This window comes from Colias croceus, chromosome 29 (genome assembly GCF_905220415.1).
Source record: "Colias croceus chromosome 29, ilColCroc2.1".
In the NCBI taxonomy this organism is placed as follows: domain Eukaryota; kingdom Metazoa; phylum Arthropoda; class Insecta; order Lepidoptera; family Pieridae; genus Colias; species Colias croceus.
In genome coordinates this window covers 792,633-814,527 of record NC_059565.1, presented here as the reverse complement: position 1 = coordinate 814,527, position 21,895 = coordinate 792,633, and the positions used below count along the sequence as shown (strand labels likewise).

Here is a 21,895-nt window from a genome sequence, read left to right as displayed (position 1 = left end):
AGTTAATCCATACTAATATTATAAATGCGAAAGTAACTCTGTCTGTCTGTCTGTTACTCAATCACGCCTAAACTACTGAACCAATTTGCATGAAATTTGGTATGTAGATATTTTGATACCCGAGAAAGGACATAGGCTACTTTTTACCCCGGGACATAGGATAGGTTTTATCCCAGAAATCCCACGGGAACGGAAACTATGCGGGTTTTTCTTTGAAAACGCGGGTGAAGCCGCGGGCGGACCGCTAGTTAATAATACATATATTTGCAGGTCAGGTCTAACAGTATACCATTGTACTACGTCAACACAGAATCCGTTCCGTTGGACAATGTTGGACTCGATTGTGAGCGAAATGCTGCATAATTATCCTTTGAAAAGCGCTGTTTGGTAAGTTTTATAATCTTCTTAATATATATAAATCTCGTGTCACAATGTTTGTCCTCAATGGACTCCTAAACCACTTAACCGATTATAATAAAATTCGCACACCATGTGCAGTTCGATCCAACTTGAGAGATAGGATAGTTTAAATCTCAAATCGTTTTAGAGAAAGCGGGCGAAGTCGCGGGCAGTAAGCTAGTATCTTCATATATTACTAGCTTTCCGCCCGCGGCTTTGTCTAAAACCTAATAAATTATATACCAAAACCTTCTTCTTGAATCAATCTATCTATTAAAAAAATCGTATCAAAATCCGTTGCTTAGTTTTAAAGATTTAAGCATACAAAGGGACAGAGAAAGCGACTTTGTTTTATACTATGTGTATGTAGTTATTTATTTTTCATTATATATGTTCTTAATCACTACATAGTATAAAACAAAGTCGCTTTCTCTGTCCATATGTCCCTTTGTATGCTTAAATCTTTAAAACTACGCAACGGATTTTGATGCGGTTTTTTTAATAGATAGAGTGATTCAAGAGAAAGGTTTTAATATATAATTTATTAGGTTTTAGACAAAGCGGGCGAAGCCGCGGGCGGTAAGCTAGTTTTAAAATAAGAACTTATTTACAGATAACTTTGTACACTTATCAAGGATTTATACAATAATTTTATAAATTTAAGCGTATTGAAGTGAAACTTCTTTAGGCGCGTTGAGAGTAGAATTTCAAGGTCGCGTCATGGCAATACCGTCACGTCATGGAGTAAGGCGACGACTTTGCTATCTTAGCATCTTGCCAAAGAAGTTTCACTTCTGACACGTGTGCTCGGCATTTTTTTGACTATATTTATGTTTTTAATCTTACCAAAGAAGTTTCATTTCTGACACGGCACTTTTTTTAAACTATATTTATTATTTGAATCTTGCCAGAGAAGTTTCACTTCTGACACGGCACTTTTTTAAAACTATATTTGTGTTTTTTACAGGTACCCGCATTTACAATTCGTGCCGTCGCTGTTTCTTTTCCGGATTTCGGCCATTTTTGTCCACTTTATCCCGGCTATTTTATTAGACACTATATTACGTATCACTGGGGCAAGGCCTATGTAAGTATTTATCTTAATCTTAATATATATAAATCTCGTGTCACAATGTTTGTCCTCAATGGACTCCTAAACCACTTAACCGATTACAATAAAATTCGCACACCATGTGCAGTTCGATCCAACTTGAGAGATAGGATAGTTTAAATCTCAAATCGTTTTAGAGAAAGCGGGCGAAGCCGCGGGCGGTAAGCTAGTAATTTTATATAATAACTAGCTTTGCCCCGTGGTTTTACCCGCATTGATCCGCTCCTGTTGGTCTTAGCGTGATGATATATAGCCTATAGCCTTCCTCGATAAATGGGCTATCTAACACCGAAAGTATTTTTCAATTCCGTCCTTCCGTTCCTGAGATTAGCGCGTTCAAACAAACAAACTCTTCAGCTTTATAATATTAGTATAGATTTAGTTTGACTGACCGTTTGGCGTGGTTAGTAGAGACCCTGCCTTCCAAGATCGTGGGTTCGATTCCCACCCGGGGCAAATATTTGTGTGATGAATGATGTTGTTTGTTTGAACGCGCTAATCTCAGAAACTACTGGTCCGATTTGAAAAATTATTTCGGTGTTAGATAGCCCATTTATCGAGGAAGGCTATAGGCTATATAACATCACGCTAAGACCAACAGGAGCGGAGTCACGCGGGTGAAACCGCGGGGCATAGCTAGTAATATTATCGACTAGAGATTAGCGCGTTTAAACAAACAAACAAATAATAAACTGTTCAGCCTTATAATATTAGTATAGATAATATTATTAATATTTTTCTTTGATTTTTCCAGATTATTCCGTCTCCACAAAAACGTATGGAACTCGTTGAGTCGTTTGGAAAAGTTCATTTTCACGGAATGGCGTTTTCATAATCCTAACACGAGACAATTGGCCACGGAGTTGAATAAAACGGACGAACAGACGTTTTATATTAATATTGGCACTATATATGTGAGTATTATATTTATACTAGATTTCCGCCCGCGGCTTCGCCCGCGTTTGCAAAGAAAAACCCGCATAGTTCCCGTTCCCGTGGGATTTCCGGGATAAAAACTATCCTATGTGTTAATCCAAGTTACCCTCTATATGTGTGCTAAATTTCATTGTAATCGGTTCAGTAGTTTTTACGTGAAAGAGTAACAAACATCCATACATCCATACAATCTTTCGCATTTATAATATTAGTAGGATTTAACTAGCTTACCGCCCGCGGCTTCGCCCGCTTTGACTTGCACCTAATAAATTTTAAACTAAAACCTTCCTCTTGAATCACTCTATCTATTAAAAAATCGCATCAAAATCCGTTGCGTAGTTTTAAAGATTTAAGCATACAAAGGGACATAGGGACAGAGAAAGTGACTTTTTTTTACTATGTAGTACTAGTATGTAGTAGTTTTTACGTGAAAGAGTAACAAACAACCATACATCCATACATCCATACTTACAAACTTTCGCCTTTATAATAGTAGTAGGATATATATCAACATGAACCTAGGCTCATTTCGATCATATTTTTTCAAGTTTCAACAAGTACTAATGTATTTTCCAGTGGATCGAATTTTTCGTAAACCTGCATCTGGGAGTTCGAAAATATTTGAACAAGGAAAGTGAAAAAACTATGCCGGCTGCAAAAACTAAGGATCAAATGTAAGATATTTTAATTTAATTCTATATATTTTTAATATTTTTTAATATAAATTATATAATACTAGCTATGCCCCGCGGTTTTACCCGCATTGCTCCGCTCCTGTTGGTCTTAGCGTGATGATATAATATAGTCTTTAGCCTTCCTCGATAAATGAGCTATCTAACACCGAAATAATTTTTCAAATCGGACCAGTAGTTCCCGAGATTAGCGCGGTCAAACAAACTACACTCATTAGGGATCGGTGATAGTACAATTATTGCATGAATTTAAGTGTTTTTGAAGTGAAACTTCTTTAGGCGAGTTGAGAGTAAAATTTCAAGATTGCGTCATGACAATACCGTCACGTCATGAACGGCGACGATTTTTGTATCTTCTAATCTTGGCAAAGAAGTTTCACTTCTGACACGTGTGCTCGACACACACTCTCTTTTAATTTTTTTTTGAAGTGAAACTTCTTTATTGGGGTTGGAAATTTAGTGTAACATTTTTTCGTTACGCATGACATTTTTCCGTTACGCGCCATCTTTTTCTTATCCCTACCACGCGTGATTCGACGTATTTCTGTAAAGTTGCATATAGTAAATTATTTTTTGAAAAATAATGTCATAAAGAAGTTTCACTTCTTACGTGTGTACACTAGTACACGCATACATTTTTTTTTAATTATATTTTTTTATTGTTTCAGATTAAAATTCGTCCATATTGTTTGGCAAATTCTTGTTATTTTCTTAGTTTGGTTTATTATTTCCACACTATTGGGTTTGACGATGCTTCAATCGTTCTGGGCTCCACCTATTGTATACTTTTTGTATACACTTTTATAATTATTTTTAAGCATACATAATAATAATTATATTTTATGATAATTTACCAAGTAAATAGTAAAATGGTAATTTTTTATACTAAAAAAAAATTGAAAAAATTTTTTTCGGTCAATATATGTTTGGCTTATTGAAAAAATTGTATTTCATGTAAAAAAAGGGCATTTTTATTTAGTTAAATTTATTTTCTAATATTCAGAACTTTAATAGGCTTAAAAATACAATAAAATGTCTTTAAAATATATTATATGAATAAATAATTGATATAATTGAATCTCAATGTAATTTTTGGTGTTTTTTTATTGTAAGTGTTATATTATTATTATTAATTTTCGTCCATTAGATTAACTTATATTACACTAGCTTTTCGCTCTCGCCTTCGCCTTCATTTTGAAAGAAAACCCCGCATTGTTCCCGTTCCCGTGAGATTTCCGGGATGAAACCTATCCTATGTGTTAATCCAAGTTACCTTCTATATGTGTGCTAAATTTCATTGTAATCGGTTCAGTAGTATTTGCGTGAAAGAGTAACAAACACACACACATCCTCACAAACTTTCGCATTTATAATATTAGTAAGATTTTACACATTAGTATGAAAATACGTATTTTTCGAGATTGTATACAAAAATTGTATTTTTTTTTTGAATTTTTACATTTATATGTATCTTTTAATTTTAGCACGTAAGTATATTATATATTATGAAGGAACTTGTATTTTCTGAATATTTGTATGTTATTGTAGTTTTAATATGCCTAAATTTATTTTTTTTCTATAACAGCGGCCATGAACTTTTAAAGAATTTCTGTTAACTTATTTTCCACAAAAACTTGTATTTATCTATAAACCGCATGAAAATCGGCTCATCCGATCGCACCATTTTATATATTTTAATTCATGGTGGCTGTTACAGAAATATTTATGAAAAATATACACATGTTTGTAATTATAATTTTTTTTATTGTTTTTAATTCCAAAATAAGAAATATACTTGAAAAATAATTAATAAATTACAAGTTCAATTTATTACTTAATAATGTTAACTTTAAAGTTATGGGTTAAGTTTATTGTATTATGTAACTTATGGGTGAAGTGACATTCCAATGACATAAGTATTAAATAAAATGTGATTAATTTTATATTCTTGTTTTATTTTTTTACCATAATACATCTTATTTATTGATCTGAAAACGCGTATCTTATTGTCAATAAATAATAACGCCATCTATTTAATACTAGCCTACCAAAGAATTCGCCCGCGTAGTCATAGAAAAACCCGCATAGTTCCCGTTCCCGTGGGATTTCCGGGATAAAATCTATCCTATGTACTAAGCCAAGTTACCCTCTTTATGTGTGCTAAATTTCATTGAAATCGGTTGAGTAGTATTTGCGTGAAAGAGTAGGTAACAAAGATACCTACATCCATCCTCACAAACTCTCATCTATACATATTATAATAAATATGTAGAAGGGTCAATTCTGTACATTGAAAATATTGAAAAAATAAATAGCAGGGGGTGTTACTGGATCGATACCTATTACCTACTATGTAGAGATTATTCAATAAAACATATTCTGATCATTCATTCAATCTTAATCTCGAATTTTAATATTCCGATTATCATAATCCCGAAAACGTAATAACATTTTTTCATAACCCTGCTTTTTAAAATTCCGAAGTTATGTTTGCCATATAATCGCAACTCCAAATTTCATTTGCCCATTTCTTCATTTTAAACGACGTTTTACAATTGATTGAGTTACAGACCCACGAGATCTAAATGCACAAAATCCTAGATGACAGTAATCCATATTCCATAGGTATGCAAGAAAGCCAGATTTTTAAAACACATTTTTGTAAAATTAGTAACCTAACTGCAGATATCCAGAAAAACTAAATCCGCCCAGGGATCTCAGTTCTAACCACTACCTAACCTAGCCTTTTTTTTTTTGAGTAGGGAACCTACCGAGTCGAATTTGACACTCAAAAATCTCTGTAATGAGGCAAGTAAGTAGGTAATAGATAATAATATGTAAAACAATAGCGAGTCGGTTCTGGTTCTGGTTCTGTGTTTGTGAAACTCAAACCTAACCTGGCAATTTATTCATATGGAAAATTATAAGAGGAATATTAAAAAGTTGTAATTCATTACATCTGTCTTTTAAAAGTTTTAGAGGTTTTAACAACCGTTTTCGGGGTTTTAAGATTTGGAAAACAGAAAGTCGTAGGCGTTATAATAAATAATAGCGCCATCTATTGAATATTTACTCAATCTAGTCAGCAGAATATATTGTCACCATTTTATATAGACGTATATTATATTGTATCTGAATCGTTTGGAGCAGATAATTGCGAATTCAAAATAAAAGACAAATAATAAGAGATATAGGAGCAGAAAAAGCGACTTTTTTATACGAATTATGTAGTGATTATTCAATAGTCATTTATTTTATTATTATTTTTTTGTAGGAATGCATTTTTGCAGTCGAGAGAGTTTTATAATGATGTTATTAAAATCGAAAACTATACATTTGATCATTTCATGATTTTCAGCAGTGTTGTGTACTTGTGTATGAGCCTACAAAGGTTCTGAGTTGGTAGGATCAACGATAAATAAAACGAGTATGAACTTCTAAAAAGTAATTTATTTCTTAGACAATTAAAATTTGTTGATACTTATAGTTTTGAGAATACATTACAACTATAGCTATACACGGAAGATAAAAAGGCGGCAAAATTTCCAAGTTTATGTCAAATTGACATTGAGATTTAAACAAAAAGTGCGCCGGCACATAAATATTTATTTTTATATCCGTGTATAGCTTTAACATAAGCATTACATAAAGTTACGTTACAATTAATATCTAAAGAGGCAAACTATGTAACCTAGTTATTGTGATGTTTTATATTTATAGGAAAAATAACAAACGAGAAACCTTAATTGGCAATAAAAAATACTTATTGTCCTCAAAATAAAAAATATTCTGAAAGGTATTATAATAACTTAAAAACTATTGCATACGAAATCAATTCATTGCCAAAAAACGAAATTACACCAAATTATACAAATAAAATTATTCCATATCGTGTTACAATAACTTATTTATTACCTTATAATAATTATAAATACATATTTGATTAAAAACTTTTCTACAATTCTACAGAATTCCTTATACGTATGGAATGTTTAAATTAAAAAATTCGATAATTCAACTATTGTACAATACTAATAAAACATGTTGTATTGTACAAAATAATATAAAACATAAAGCACCGACAAACACTGTAAAATAAAAAAGAGTACACACGTTAGAAGTTATACTTCTTTGGCGTATGGAAAAAATACTAGAATATACAACTTGAACATAGTTATCAATTTTCATAACACCTAGAACTAACTTCATGCTGTTAAATTTATGTGTCGGTGTGCGCGCGCATCGTAAAAGTTCACTCTCATCATTTTTCTCCATCGCGCCAAAAGAAGTATAACTTCAAAAATAGTGTCTAAGGCCGTATTCAGAAAGTAAGCTGGAAACTTATAAGCGCTTGTCAGCGCTGGTTCGTTACACAAAGGAAGTAGGTTGGAGCAGACCAAGACAAAATTTATATATAAAGCGCCCAGCCATTGAGATATGACGAGACAGAGACGACACCGCCTACATCACTTATGTTCCGCTCAACATACGCCATATGGCGTAACTGCACGCTCATTTTTTATTTGTTTTAAAGTGAAACGCATCAAATATGTTTCCAGCCTTCTTTCTGAATACCGCCTAAATATAATTTCCGCTTGTTAAAAAATAATAATCAAGCATTTACTAAACTACAATTTTAATTTGTATATGGCAAGAAACTAGTGGAACTATGGAAAGAAACTAGTTTAGTCTATATTTTTTTGCATTTCACAAAGATGGCAATAAAATATAGGTAAAGTTTTTTGAAAATTATTTGACTAAATATTTAAATCATGGTCTTCTTTATTATGTTTTTAGTATGAAAATTGCTGTATTCATGCGATTATTGTCTAAAACCTAATAAATTTTATATACTAAAACCTTCCTCTTGAATCACTCTATCTATAAAAAAAAACCGCATCAAAATCCGTTGCGTAGTTTTAAAGGCATACAAAGGGATATAGGGACAGAAGAAGCGACTTTGTTTTATACTATGTAGTGAAGAGCAAAAAAAAATATTTTAGAGTAACTATTATTTAATTGCCTTTTTTTAGAAATGCAAAAAATGGTGTTAAACTATGTCTGTGAGAAACTAGATACATAATAAGGATACTAAAATTACATTTACTTGATATTATGAGATTCTAATAGATATTATAAAAATACTTTTACTGAATACCTACAAATTATCTATAAAGGTGATTATCTATTTAGGAGTTTTTATTTACTACTTAATATAATTTGTGAGATTATTTTTTCCCATACTTGATAAAGTTAAAACATTGTTTTAAAGGAATTATGTTAAACTGTGATGTAAACTCAACAAAATGTAAATAAAATTCTAAATTAATTAAGTACATTTAAGGAATGGTCTGAAATAAAAATAATACTTACTGAGAAAATAATATCCAATCTTATATATAAAAATGAATCGCAAAATGTGTTGGTAAGCGCATAACTCGAGAACGGCTGAACCGATTTCGATAATTCTTTTTTTATTATATTACTGGAAGTACGAGGATGGATTTTATGTAGAGAAAACGTAAACATGTACCACGGGCGAAGCCGGGGCGGACCGCTAGTTTAAAATATAATTTAAATATTATTAATTAAAGTGAAACTTTTATTACATCGTCTCAAACTTTTTGGTCTGTGTAGCGCATGTCGCGTGACGCACGATACGTACGATAATTATCGTACAAATACGATAATTTTTAGTTAAATGTCTATAGTGTGAAAAAAAGTTTCACTTTTACCGTGGTTTCATAAAACCACACAACATATTTTTACTTATATAAGTGAATAATGAATTGCAATTGTTTCATAAACTTATTTGTTATCTAATTATTTGAAAGTTCCTCTTTTATTTTTAACTATTGAATATTACAAGTAAATAAAAACCAATTAAAACCAACACGCTGAATATGGAATGAAATCTCAAAAAATCTATTTTCACTGGTTTAACACATAGGTAATTATTTTTTATTTCATGAGGAACTAAAATGCAAACAAACATCCATTCATCTCAATTTCAATTATATAAAGCTTATCGAGTTATTTATAATATAGTAAATAATAATAATAACAAAAAAGAGGAATGTGCCGAGCACACGTGTCAGAAGTGAAACTTCTTTGGCAAGATACAATACCGAAATCGTCGCCTAACTCCATGACGTGACGGTATTGCCATGACGCCGCAAAATTTTACTCTCAACGCGCCTAAAGATGTTTCACTTCAAAAACGAACATAAAGCTCTTTACATAATGCAACTGATGTAGCTACCACCGATTTTTAAAGCGACATAATCTATACTAATAATACAAAGCTGAAGAGTTTGTTTGTTTGAATGATCTAATCTCGGGAACTACTGTAACGATTTGAAAAATTCTTTCGGTGTTAGATAGCCCATATATCGAGGAAGGCTGTATAGGCTATATATCATCCTTTTCATAAATAATTCATACCCGCATTTCCAAATAAATAAATATTTCAGAACAATTTTTAACCGACTTCAAAAAAAGGAGGAGGTTATCAATTCGGCCGGTATGTTTTTTTATGTATGTACACCGATTACTCCGAGGTTTCTGAACCGATTTACGTGATTCTTTTTTTGTTCGACGCGGGATAGTGTCGAATTGGTCCCATAAAAATTTTATTCGGATAGGCCCAGTAGTTTTTATTTTATGATCATTTTTGTCTGTATTTGTAAATGTTGCAAGTGCAAGTTTGAAGTCGGTTGTTTTTAACGCAGTTATCACTTGTTCACGGCACGATCTGATCCCATACTAAGCTTTCGCTTGTTATGGAAACAAGATGGCTGATAAACATATATAATTTTAAATAAATACTTATATAGATAATTAACAAAAATGACAATATTATGTTCAGGACGGACAGGGTGATTTTATTGCATTTATATATCATCTAGTTATGGCAATCTCTGTAAATGTGAATGTTGAATTCGATGAAGTCAATCTTGTCCGGCTTCAAGTAGCACAAATCCTGGAAACAAATGTATTATTGTTTAGTTTTTAACATTAAAACTACTGAAATAAAAATAAATAAATCTATAGTAATATTATAATGCTGAAGAGTTTGTTTGTTTGAACGCGCTCATCTCGGGAACTACTGATCCGATTTGAAAAATTATTTCACTGTTAGATAGCCCATATATTGAGGAAGGCTATAAGCTATATATCATCTCGCTAAGACTAACAGGAGCGGAGCAATGCGGGTAAAACCGCGGGGCACAGCTAGGAGTTTATACTTTGAATTGTTATTGTGTTTTTTGCTGAAAAAAAATAATTTTTCATTTCAATTAAGGGTACAATGTTATGCTCTGCTGCAGGTGAGTAGCTGGTTTATAGGTACAGTTCCTGTACAACACACATGCCGTAGGGTTTATGCCGTGGGAAATACAAGTCTCCAGCTAAGCGGGGCAAAGCCGCCAAGCATTTTCTACCACTCGAAAGCTAGGAACGTACTGATGTCTGGTGGAGTAAAACTGCTTAACCCACTGTTCCTGTGCGGCAAAGCTTTGTGTGTAGCAGCCTTTAAAGAGGCTCACAAGTGTACCAACAGCCGCAAGTCACTATCTCCACAGTCCAGCGCCAGGCGGGCCAGCCAGCTGTGCCACGCAACTGGCACAGCTTGACACAGCTTGGCACAGCTTGACATAGCTTGACACCTCGTATGACGAGCCTATAACCCCTACAGTCACAAATGCTCACCTCAAGCAGCGCATGTCCAGCTCGCAGCCGCACGTCACTATCCCCACAGTCCAGCGCTAGCCTAGATAACCAGCCGTATGGTGCGAGTACGGGCGCGGCCAGCGAGCGGTGGAGCTGGCACAGCTTGGTCGGAGCTGTGCAGCGCAGCCCGCACAGACGGAGTGCTAGCCGTGTGCTGTGTGGGGGGATAAATAAATAAATAAATAAATAAATAAATAAAATATTCATTAAAACTTCATTGAAACAGTCGTATTATTAAATTGCCCGCAGCCCGCATAGTCCGAGTATGTGTGCTGTGTGTTGTGTAGGGAATCTTAATATCTTAATATATATTATAAAGGCGCAAATTTGTAAGTTTGTAAGTATGGATGTATGGATGTTTGTTACTCTTTCACGTAAAAACTACGAACCGATTACAATGAAATTTAGCACACATATAGAGGGTAACTTGGATTAACACATAGGATAGGTTTTATCCCGGAAATCCCACGGGAACGGGAACTATGCGGGTTTTCCTTTGCAAACGCGGGCGAAGCCGCGGGCGGTAATCTAGTAATACATATAATATGATGAATTACTTAGTTACTAGCTTCGCCCGCTTTGTCTAAAACCTAATATTTCCTTCCTCTTAAATCACTCTATCTTTTAAAAAAACTGCATCAAAATCCGTTGCATAGTTTTAAAGATTTAAGCATACAAAGGAATATAGGGACAGAAAGCGACTTTGTTTTTTACTATACAGTGAAATATGGATTACTGCATAATTTATCTATGTTTTGTATGATTGTTATATCGTACTAGCTAACCACCCGCGGCTTCGGCAAAGAAAAATCCTATGAGAATAAAAATACTTCACCACAATAAAAAGTAACCTCTCTAACCTCAAAAATATATTCGAACACAAAAACATAATATCATAAAATCGATCTCTTACGACGCGAAACAAAAATAAAATACTCAAAATTATTGTGAGAGACAATTTAGATTTTTTTCAAACGTTTGCATTAATCATATAAAAATAGTCTATTTCTTTGTGTATGTGTGTGTTTGTGTGTATGTCCATCTACTTACCGAAACATAATATCCAAGTGTTTATGCTGCAAACAATGCGACAGCGGTACAGTGAGGCTCACGTTAGCAGCGCCACAAATTGTCTCGGTTAAAAGTGTCGTGTTTTGTATGGACGGGTTTGACACGCTTATTGATATTGTGTCGCAATCTGTAATAGAGTACAGATGTTTAAAGTACGTTTAGATAGGGTACAGTTGTTTAGAGTAAACCCAAAACACTATAAAATAGGGTACAGACACGTAGGAGTAGGGTACAGTTGTTTAGAGAAAAGCTAAACAGAACACTGTAAAATAGAGTAAAAGCACGTAGGACACACTAGGGATAGGGTACAGTTATTTAGGGTAAAGCCAAACAGGGTAACAAGCTAAGCTAATTAGTGAATTAAGTATAAGTTACGTATAGAGTACGGTTACATAAGGCACATTTGCTTAAACGAATTTTGTATTGAAGAACTCGTCATGCCGATTGATATTCTGTTACAATATGCTATTAATGACACAATTGTTATTAATATGTCACAACCTATATATTTTAGCGTAGTTTTTTAGGGTACAACAAAATAGGAAAATAAATATAGATTAAGAATAGAGTAGGGCACAGCTGCTTAGGGTACGGCTAAATAGGACACCATTGTATTTTGAACAGATATAGGACATAGTTGTTTAGGGTATATATAGCTGCTTAATAAAAGGTTTAAAAGGACACAGTTGCATATTATTTAAGTTGACTATTTTTGCGTAAATTCAAACTCATAAATCGGCTACTCACAACAAGAGTTTACAAATCCAAATAATATTATACAGCAGAGATTTTAAATTGTTATATCATAAAATAAAATAGTGTAAAATACCTGTGCCACTCTCATCGGACTGTCCAAGCACCATTTCCTCTGAGCTCGTCTTCATCAGACCCTCAACACCGACCTCCCTTTTCAACCTGACTTCGCTTATATTTTTCGCGTCCAAAAAATTAGACTCAGCTATAATTTCCTCTTTATATTTCAAGTCCTTTATTTCTGAATTGTTTTTCGCTATCACTGGAGTGATGACCTTCTCTTTGATAGGCTCTAGATATGTATCGTTCAGGACTTTGTCTGGTTTTATTCGTTCTAATGGTTCTTGGTTTTCGTATGTCTGTGAGTCTAGGCCGCAGGAGGACTGTGAAAAATTAGTATTTATTGAAATTTGGTATTTTTTATATACTAAACTGCTGGTAAATTCTGGAAAATAATGGTTAGTTTGGTAGATTAAAATGGGATTTGAATTAAAAAGACAAACTAATATGATACATACATACATATTTTTCACATTTTTTTACTACCCCGTATGAGTAACAAAAGCCTTCGATACTACTATAAATATGAAAATCATTTCTTTTCTCAATTTGGAATTCTTAGAAACATTTTTTTTTTTATAATTTTTGTATGTAATTTTCATAAATTCTTACCAGAATGCTTGCTATCCGGTGTGATAAGCAATTCAAATCCTTTATAGCAGCGTGAAAAATAAATTTAAATAAATAAACAAAAAATTTTTTATATTTTTATTTGAGTTATTTTACTTCTGGTCCACAAATTTATTGCATTTTTCCCCTTTTTCAATACCATCCAATACCTTTTGAAGTTAAACTTCTTTAGGCGCGTTGAGAGTAAAATTTCAAGGTCGCGTCATGGCAATACCGTCACGTCATGGAGTAAGGCGACGATTTTGGTATTTTTGAATCTTGACAAAGAAGTTTCACTTCTGACATGTGTGCTCAGCACATATGCTCTATTTATATTCAATGATATCTTTAACTTTGTAACCACATTTATTACTCGATATTTTTCCTTTTTTCAACACCTTCAGTTTTTAAGCTATTGCATAGCTTCTATCGCGGGCCTTGAGCGCGGGGACCGAATCGAGAAATTCCGTAACGAAAAAACCTCACGCTCCCCACAGGGACGGGCGGAGGTGTGGCTTGAAGGCATAGCATGCAATAGCGCAACCGCCCCACTCCCCGAGTGACACACGTCTTTTTTCTCACCTGGCAATCCGCCAACAGCTCATTATCAGTGTTGCCAGTGTACGCACAACCACCGCCGATGACGTCAGCAACTCGAGTTAATATAGTGTTGCCACGTCTAGGTGCAGCGCCTTGTTCTATGTCTAGGGTGAAAAGTTATTTTTTTTTATTTTCGAAAGAAGTTGAATTTTGAAAAGAGGTTATTTTTTAATACTAAATGCTATCAAGATTATAATGTACTAGATTTCCGCCCGCGGCTTCGCCCGCGTTTTCAAAGGAAAACCCGCATAGGTAGGTAAAGGTAGGTTTTATCCCGGAATCCCGGAATGGGTCCCGTGGGATTTCCGGGATAAAACCTACCTTTATTATATGTATAGATACTTACGCAGCACATTTTTAACGTAATTCCTTGAAGCGTGTATTGTAGTGGGAGTGGGAGGCGGCGGATCTATAGAAGTATATTCTGGACTTTTGTGCGGAGTTTTTTCTGTAAAAATATTGAAAAAATTGCAAGTAAATTAGTATAGGTTAAAAACCTACAATTTTTCTGTAAAAAAATTATAAAAATAAGTCAATGTACCCTAGGGGCATATTCTATTTGTACCCACTACGAACTTTTTGAAGTAAAACTCTTAATATGGTTTGGAAAAAAATTTAGTGTAACATTTTTTCGTTACGCGTGACATTTTTCCGTTACGCGCCATCTTTTTCTTATCCCTACAACGCGTGATTCGACGTATTTCTGTAAAGTTGCATATAGTAAATTATTTTTTGAAAAATATGGTCATAAAGAAGTTTCACTTCTTACGTGTGAACTAGTACACGCACACAATTTTTTACTAAATTTTGTTGCATTAAAAAAATATTCAGCTTCAGTTTAGAAAATTAATTGGTTTTAATTGAAAAAATCATACAATCAAATTTAGTTTAGTCGACCGTCGTGTCTTTTTATTGTGTAACTATTTATAATGTGTGTATAAATAAACGTTTTTTCATTTTTTTTTTCATTTTTTCAATTAAAAAAAGAACAATATAAATAATTGTCTTTTGAAAAATAAATATAATTACCTTTTGTAGCTTTCTTTGTTGCTATATGTTGCGGTTTTGAATTCTGTAACAAATATAAAAAATAATTACACTTTTCTATACAAAATTCAGGCAAGAGCCAACGCCATATTTTAACTTAACCTTTTCTTACATAAAATTATTTAGATACTAGCTTCCGACCGCGACTCCGTCCGCGCGGATGTCGGTCTTGTCGGTCGTGGATGGTTTATTTCTCCATTTTGAGTAACTCTGACAATGACATCTTATAAATATCTATTGGACCCAAATACGGCTAGGCCTATAATAATACGCAACGTGTGTTCGCGGTTCTACAGAACAACGTCTATGGATAAAACTGAAAAATTAATATTTATTTTTTTTCCACGTTTTTTTCCAGGATAAAAAGTATCCTATTTTATGCCCAGGATAATAAAGTATAATTATACCAAGTTTCATCGAAATCAAACCGTTAGTTTTCATGTGATGTCAGCATACAGACAGACATAAAAATTTTTAATCACATATTTGGGTTTAGTATCGATCCAGTAACATTGCTATTTATTTTTTCAATATTTTCAATGTAATGAATTGACCCTTCTACAGATTTATTATATGTATAGATTTGTTATTTTTTAAAGATTTTTTTAAAATATCCTATTTACACTCACATGTATCTGATTCAGGTCTGGTGGTGTTGCCCGATGCGGCACGCCGTTAACATTAAATTTCCCATAATGCGGGTAGTTGGAGAATTTCTCGTGCATTCGTATTTCCTTCATGGAGAGCAGCTCTTGGTGTTCGCGGAAGTATAGCGCTGACATTACTACCAGACTGAAATATAAAATGGGTTTTTATGGTTTAATTTTTGATTAATTTTATAAAGGCACTAGCTGAGCCCCGCGGTTTCACCCGCGTGGCTCAGTTCCTGTTAGTCTTAGCGTGATGATATATAGCCTATAGCCTTCCTCGATAAATGAACTTTCTAACACCGAAAGAATTTTTCAAATCGGACCAGTAGTTCCCTAGATTAGCGCGTTCAAACAAACAAACAAACTCTTCAGCTTTATAATATTAGTATAGATAAGAAATTTGGGCAATTAAAAGAAATAGTAAAATAATAACATTCGATAGGTATTCGATATAAAAAAAATATATCAAAAATTGTTTCAATCAATTAGTTATGAGAAATTAGGCAAAGAAAAGATGGCGTTTTTTCCAAAGATTACTAGATAATTTAAATTATTCCATAATATAAAAAATATTGATTATTTTATGAATGTCTTAGTAATTAAAATTTTGTGGGAAACAAAGTATTTTTAGCAAGGTTTCAATAAACATTTAATTAAAAAATTTGCTTAAGGTTGTAAATTATTCAAATTTTATCCAACCATTATTTATTAATTAAATGAAATATCAGTACATATATAATACATAAAAAACCTTAAACTTAAAAAATATAAAATGTGTGCGTGTACTTGTGTACACACGTAAGAAGTGAAACTTCTTTATGACCTTATTTTTCAAAAAATAATTTATTATATGCACCTTTACAGAAATAATACCTACCACGCGTGGCAGGGATAGGAAAAAGATGGCGAGGAACGGAAAAATGTCACGCGTAACGAAAAAATGTTACACTAAATTTTTTTCCAACCCAGATAAAGAAGTTTCACTTCAAAAAAAGTAACAACACTCACCATACGGCCATAATAAAAATCAGTATAGTAATAACAATCTGCAGAAACTTGTTCGAAATCAATTCATTGCCATCATTCACTTTCCTACAACAAATGTTGCCATATCCAAAACTGTCATCTTCCTTCAACCATAGACACGAATCTTTCTTCTTTGAAAACGTACTAAAATTGTCATCTGGCAACTTCGAATCGAACGTACTAACATAAGTGGGTATATCGTTGTTTTCCGATTTCTCCGATTTTTCCCATTTTTCCGATTTATTCGAGTGGTATCGCACGCAATTTTTATTGTAGTTGTAATATTTTCCATATTTGGAATAGACATGGCAATTTTTGCATTGTTTTCGGGTAAATTTCGGGGAGTTGTGACTGAGTTTATGGCAACACTCGTGCCGGCGGATACTGCGGGCGATGTCGCGTATTTGCTCTATTGAAATGTTGCCATCGCTGTAAAATGATTTTGAAGTGGCCGAAATGCCTGAGAATCGGGAATCTGTAACGAAATACAACAAACCTAACTAATGAATTATAATATACACATTTACTTGGATACATATTTGAAAAAATTGAAAAAAATTATTCCATCACAAAAAAATATTTTTTTTTTGTAAAAGAAATGTTTCACCACTCTCATATGCGACGCAGTGATCCAAATAATCCAAATGATACATCCGAGATTCTATTTATAACAAAAAATCACAAAAAATCATGATTTTTTGTTATTTTTTGTTACAAAAATGTCTTACCATTACTCCCACTAGACCTCGAGCTATCTCTCCTCTGCAACGCGCTGATCTTGCACAGCCTCCGGTTGATCTTCTCCAAGTGATCTATCCGGGATTCCAAATTGCCCGTCACTTTGCAAAGCTCTTTCACTGCACCGAGATTTTCCATGAATATACGATCCTAGAAATAAATAATAAATATAATTAAAGTGAACGTGTGTGCAGCGCACAGGTGTCAGAATTGAAACTTCTTTAGCAAGATTCAAAGATACTAAAATCATTGCCTTACTCAATGGCGTGACGGTAGTGCTATGACGCGACCTCGAAATTTCACACTCAACGCGCCTAAAGAAGTTTCACTTCAAAAACAGTTTAGTATGATAAACTTATGAAATTAATGTATTGTCACCGATCCTTGTTAAGTGTACAAAGTTTGAATTAAATCTGTCCGTTTAAAGTGGGTCAAAATCGAGTCTATAGGAGTCCTTTACATTAAGATAAGCGTGTTAAAAATGAACAAGTTTTGAGAAAAATTCAAAAATTGTGGTATGTATTTATGTATACATAATATTATAATGTATTTTTTGGATTTTTTTCGAAAATTAATAGGGTAGTTTCGAAAATTTTTGAAGTGAAAACTTCTTTAGCGGCGTTGGGTATAAAATCTTAAACTCGCGTCAGGACACGTGGCCTGATCGAAAAAGCGTAAGACGGACTTTTTTTTAAGCCGTTATATTCCATGCGTAAGACGGATACCATTCCAAAATATCAAACATGCTGAACGTTAATAATCAAGTTTTCACTTCTGCCGGCACTCCCGGAGTGCAACCCGTCTTTTTTTGTGTGTAATTTGAATGAAAGGTTTAAATGATAGTTATGAATCTGTTAATTTGGAAGAAAAATCGTTGGTTGGTCGTCGGAAGTTATATTTTTTGGTGATTTAAATTTAGTTGTTCCTATGAAGCGGTAATATTTGTGATCAAATTCTCTTTTTTTATGGTAATAAAAAACGTAAGCTACTATATGAATGAATTTAAAAATTCAAAATCGAAATGTGTGAAAGGAAGTTTGTTGAAGGTGAAATAGCAAAGTATAGAGGTAGATCACACTTTCAATTATTATTAGCCGTCATATTTTCGATATTTTTAATGCATTATATGGCAACCGCTCTTTGTTGTTTTAACATGTGTAACGGCACTGCTTGACGCCGTTCACACGTGTTTATGCGTTTGTGTGTGTGTGTGTGTGTTTTGTCACTTGCATGTCTGTCTGTCTGTTTATATGTTTGTGTGTGTGTGTGTGTTGCCACGTACCTTATCAACCACGAGGAACCCGTGTATAGTGTCGCCATCAGGCAATGTGACGTCACCGGCCTCTTTCACAGCATCAGGCAACACTGTGCGTAGTTCCTGTGCTAGTACACCGGTATCGCCCGCGCCCCGTACGGGGTCCCAACCTACTAGACCCGAATGGGCCGCGAAGGAGGGGTCGTAGTTGAATCTAAAGATAATAAATAAATAAATATTTCGGGACAATTTTCACACACGGAACGATCTGATCCCATACTAAGCTTTCGCGTGTGTTATGGAAACTATATATAATGATATCATTAGATTACCATTAATTGAACGCTGCCATTTAAAATAGAATCTGCTACAAAAATATATAAATACATAAGCCACTAATAAAATTATTATTTATCGGCACTTAACAATCCAATTATCCTACTACTATTATAAAGGCGAAAGTTTGTAAGTATGGATGTATGGATGTTTGTTACTCTTTCACGTAAAAACTACTGAACCGATTACAATGAAATTTTGCACACATATAGAGGGTAACTTGGATTAACACATAGGATAGTTTTTATCCCGGAAATCCCACGGGAACGGGAACTATTCGGGTTTTCCTTTGCAAACGCGGGCGAAGCCGCGGGCGGAAATCTAGTTAATTATAAACAACCACTTGTGACTTGGCAATATAAGAATGTTAATAAAAATGTAATACTGGGTACACTGATTTTTCCCTAGCTTTTGATATTGTCCAGTGTACGCTCTTTTAATTTAAAAACTTAGCTATTGCCAAAAATTCATTCCTATATTTAATTACTAGCTTACCGCCCGCGGCTTCGCCCGCTTTAAACGATTTGAGATTTATACTATCTCTCAAGTTGGATCGAACTGCACATGGTGAGCGAATTTTATTATAATCGGTTAAGTGGTTTAGGAGTCCATTGAGGACAACCATTGTGACACGAGATTTATATATATTAAGAAGATATCAATAAATAACAACTTGACTATTTGTTTCTAAATACCTACTCATTGATAAATCATTAAATAATATAAATAAATGAACTTATTAAAGCTGAAAATTCTACTAATATGAGTATAAGACAGTTACTCTTTCACATAAATACTACTGAACCGATTACAATGAATATGTACGTAGCCGAAGAAATAGAATAAGACATAGGCTACTTTTCCGGAAATCCTACAGGAACGGGGAACTATGCGGGTTTTTCTTTGAAAACGCGGACGGAAATGTATTTAAATCCATACTATTATTATAAATGCGAAAGTAACTCTGTCTGTCTGTCTGTCTGTTACTCAATCACGCCTAAACTACTGAACCAATTTTCATGAAATTTGGTATGGAGATATTTTGATACCCGAGAAAGGACATAGGATAGGTTTTATCCCGGAAATCCCACGGGAACGGGAACGGGAACTATGCGGGTTTTCTTGGAAAACGCGGGCGAAGCCGCGGGCGGAAAGCTAGTTTACAATAAATAATACTAACTTGACAACACGTATGCTCTGTACGTTTTTCAACTGCTGTGCCGTATCTAGTTCTTGTATATCGTGTTTTGCTCTTGCGTCCGATGGATGCACTATGTGGCCCATTACTTTTAGATTACCTGTAAAAAGAGATATATTAAATAAACAAGGCTCAAGCCACACCTCCGCCCGTCGGAGTGGGGAGCGTGAGGTTTTTTCGTTACGGAATTTCTAGATTCGGTCCCCGCGCTCAAGGCCCGCGATAGAAGCTATGCAATATGCTTAATCCATACTAATATTATAAATGCGAAAGTAACTCTGTCTGTCTGTCTGTCTGTTACTCAATCACGCCTAAACTACTGAACCAATTTGAATGAAATTTGGTATGGAGATATTTTGATACCCGAGAAAGGACATAGGCTACCTTTTATTGCGAAATAAGTACCACGGGCGAAGCCGGGGCGGACCACTAGTAAAATATATATTTCAGGACAATTTTCACACACGGCACGATCTGATCCCATACGCTTTCGCTTGTGTTATGGAAACCAGATGGCTGATAAACATACATATATAATTCTAAATAAATACTTATATAGATAATTAACATATCACACAAATATTTGCCCCGGGTGGGAATCGAACCCTCTGTCTTGGAAGAGCCACTACCGACATAGCCAACCGGTCAGTAAATAGGTTCGATTTTATACAAATTTAAAATTATATTGTGAAGTGAGATATAAGTTTTCTTAGATTTTTTCACAAAACCAGTTTTAAAACCGTCAATCCCAACATTAACACGCAACAAAAACCCAGTTTTAAACCCGTCAAACTCACCATTAATAACACAAGTCTCATCCGGTCTGTCCGTATTGATGCCAACCCGACCGTTATAATGCACACTGTTTTCAGACACGCCTCGTTGCCACCAGTTCTCTGAACAGTCCGATTCGAACTGTCCCGGGTTCGATGCCTGGAAATAATTAAGGTATATTATATACTTTTAGTTGTGTTATATGACGTTTATATTTATAACTAGCTGTGCCACGCGGTTTCACCCGCGTGGCTCCGCTCCTGTTCGTCTTAGCGTGACAATATATAGCCTATATTACTCGTGGATAATGTAGCTTTCGAATGGTGAAAGAATTTTTAAAATCGGTCCAGTTTTTTATGAGTCTGTTCATTACAATCAAACAAACAAAGTTTTCCTCTTTATAATATTAGTGTACGGCAAAATACGGCAAAATGTGACATATAATATGATATGACAACATGGCACGACGCAACATGCCACGATACAACATAGCACGATGTAATTTTTTTTTTTTTATTTTTTTTTTTATTTAAGCCTGCGTGTAGTTATTATCAAGATGTATATTATAATATATATTATACGTATGTACTATTTTATTGTATTATTTTATAATTATTTATATATATAATTTTCACACACACTCATATGCATTTCATAATATAAACACTATTTTACCTATTACATACTATCACTGCGTCCGCGTCGTCTCACATCCGTGAGTCGGGTCTTATAGGGATCTTGTCGAAAACCAGCGCCAGGCATATGCCTGGCACATGCTGAACTCGATCCTTTTTGGCGATACGGGGGCACTTTTATCTAACATTGTTTTATTTTTTGTTTTTGTATTGTTCATTCATTTCTTTTTTGTAATTCTATTTTTAAGCTTTTACTGTATTGTGTCTCAATATT

The 21,895-nt window shown here is 34.0% G+C and overlaps 2 protein-coding genes across 5 annotated transcripts in view; one reads left to right on the top strand and one right to left on the bottom strand.

The window, feature by feature from the left end:
- The window catches only part of LOC123704339 (putative fatty acyl-CoA reductase CG8306), a 28,624-nt gene extending 24,636 nt beyond the window's left edge, over window positions 1-3,988 (top strand). For 2 of the 3 annotated variants that reach the window (XM_045652685.1, XM_045652684.1), the window contains exons 8-12: window positions 271-387; window positions 1,367-1,486; window positions 2,265-2,424; window positions 3,023-3,120; window positions 3,807-3,987. In XM_045652685.1, the coding sequence (XP_045508641.1) occupies window positions 271-387; window positions 1,367-1,486; window positions 2,265-2,424; window positions 3,023-3,120; window positions 3,807-3,945 (634 nt within the window). In that variant the 3' untranslated portion in view covers window positions 3,946-3,987. Of the gene's footprint in view, window positions 1-270; window positions 388-1,366; window positions 1,487-2,264; window positions 2,425-3,022; window positions 3,121-3,806 lie in introns of all 3 variants that reach the window. The other variant, XM_045652683.1, reaches the window with a different exon arrangement.
- Window positions 3,989-9,936: 5,948 nt separating this feature from the next.
- Window positions 9,937-21,895, bottom strand: part of LOC123704329 — a 43,102-nt gene continuing 31,143 nt past the window's right edge. For both annotated transcript variants that reach the window (XM_045652663.1, XM_045652664.1), the window contains exons 8-20: window positions 21,010-21,145; window positions 20,195-20,312; window positions 18,706-18,892; window positions 17,414-17,573; window positions 16,668-17,160; window positions 15,639-15,801; window positions 14,992-15,034; window positions 14,309-14,410; window positions 13,945-14,066; window positions 12,770-13,076; window positions 11,920-12,067; window positions 10,849-11,023; window positions 9,937-10,120 (exon numbers count right to left, since the gene is read on the bottom strand). In XM_045652663.1, the coding sequence (XP_045508619.1) occupies window positions 10,043-10,120; window positions 10,849-11,023; window positions 11,920-12,067; window positions 12,770-13,076; window positions 13,945-14,066; window positions 14,309-14,410; window positions 14,992-15,034; window positions 15,639-15,801; window positions 16,668-17,160; window positions 17,414-17,573; window positions 18,706-18,892; window positions 20,195-20,312; window positions 21,010-21,145 (2,232 nt within the window). In that variant the 3' untranslated portion in view covers window positions 9,937-10,042. The remainder of the gene's footprint in view (window positions 10,121-10,848; window positions 11,024-11,919; window positions 12,068-12,769; window positions 13,077-13,944; window positions 14,067-14,308; window positions 14,411-14,991; window positions 15,035-15,638; window positions 15,802-16,667; window positions 17,161-17,413; window positions 17,574-18,705; window positions 18,893-20,194; window positions 20,313-21,009; window positions 21,146-21,895) is intronic.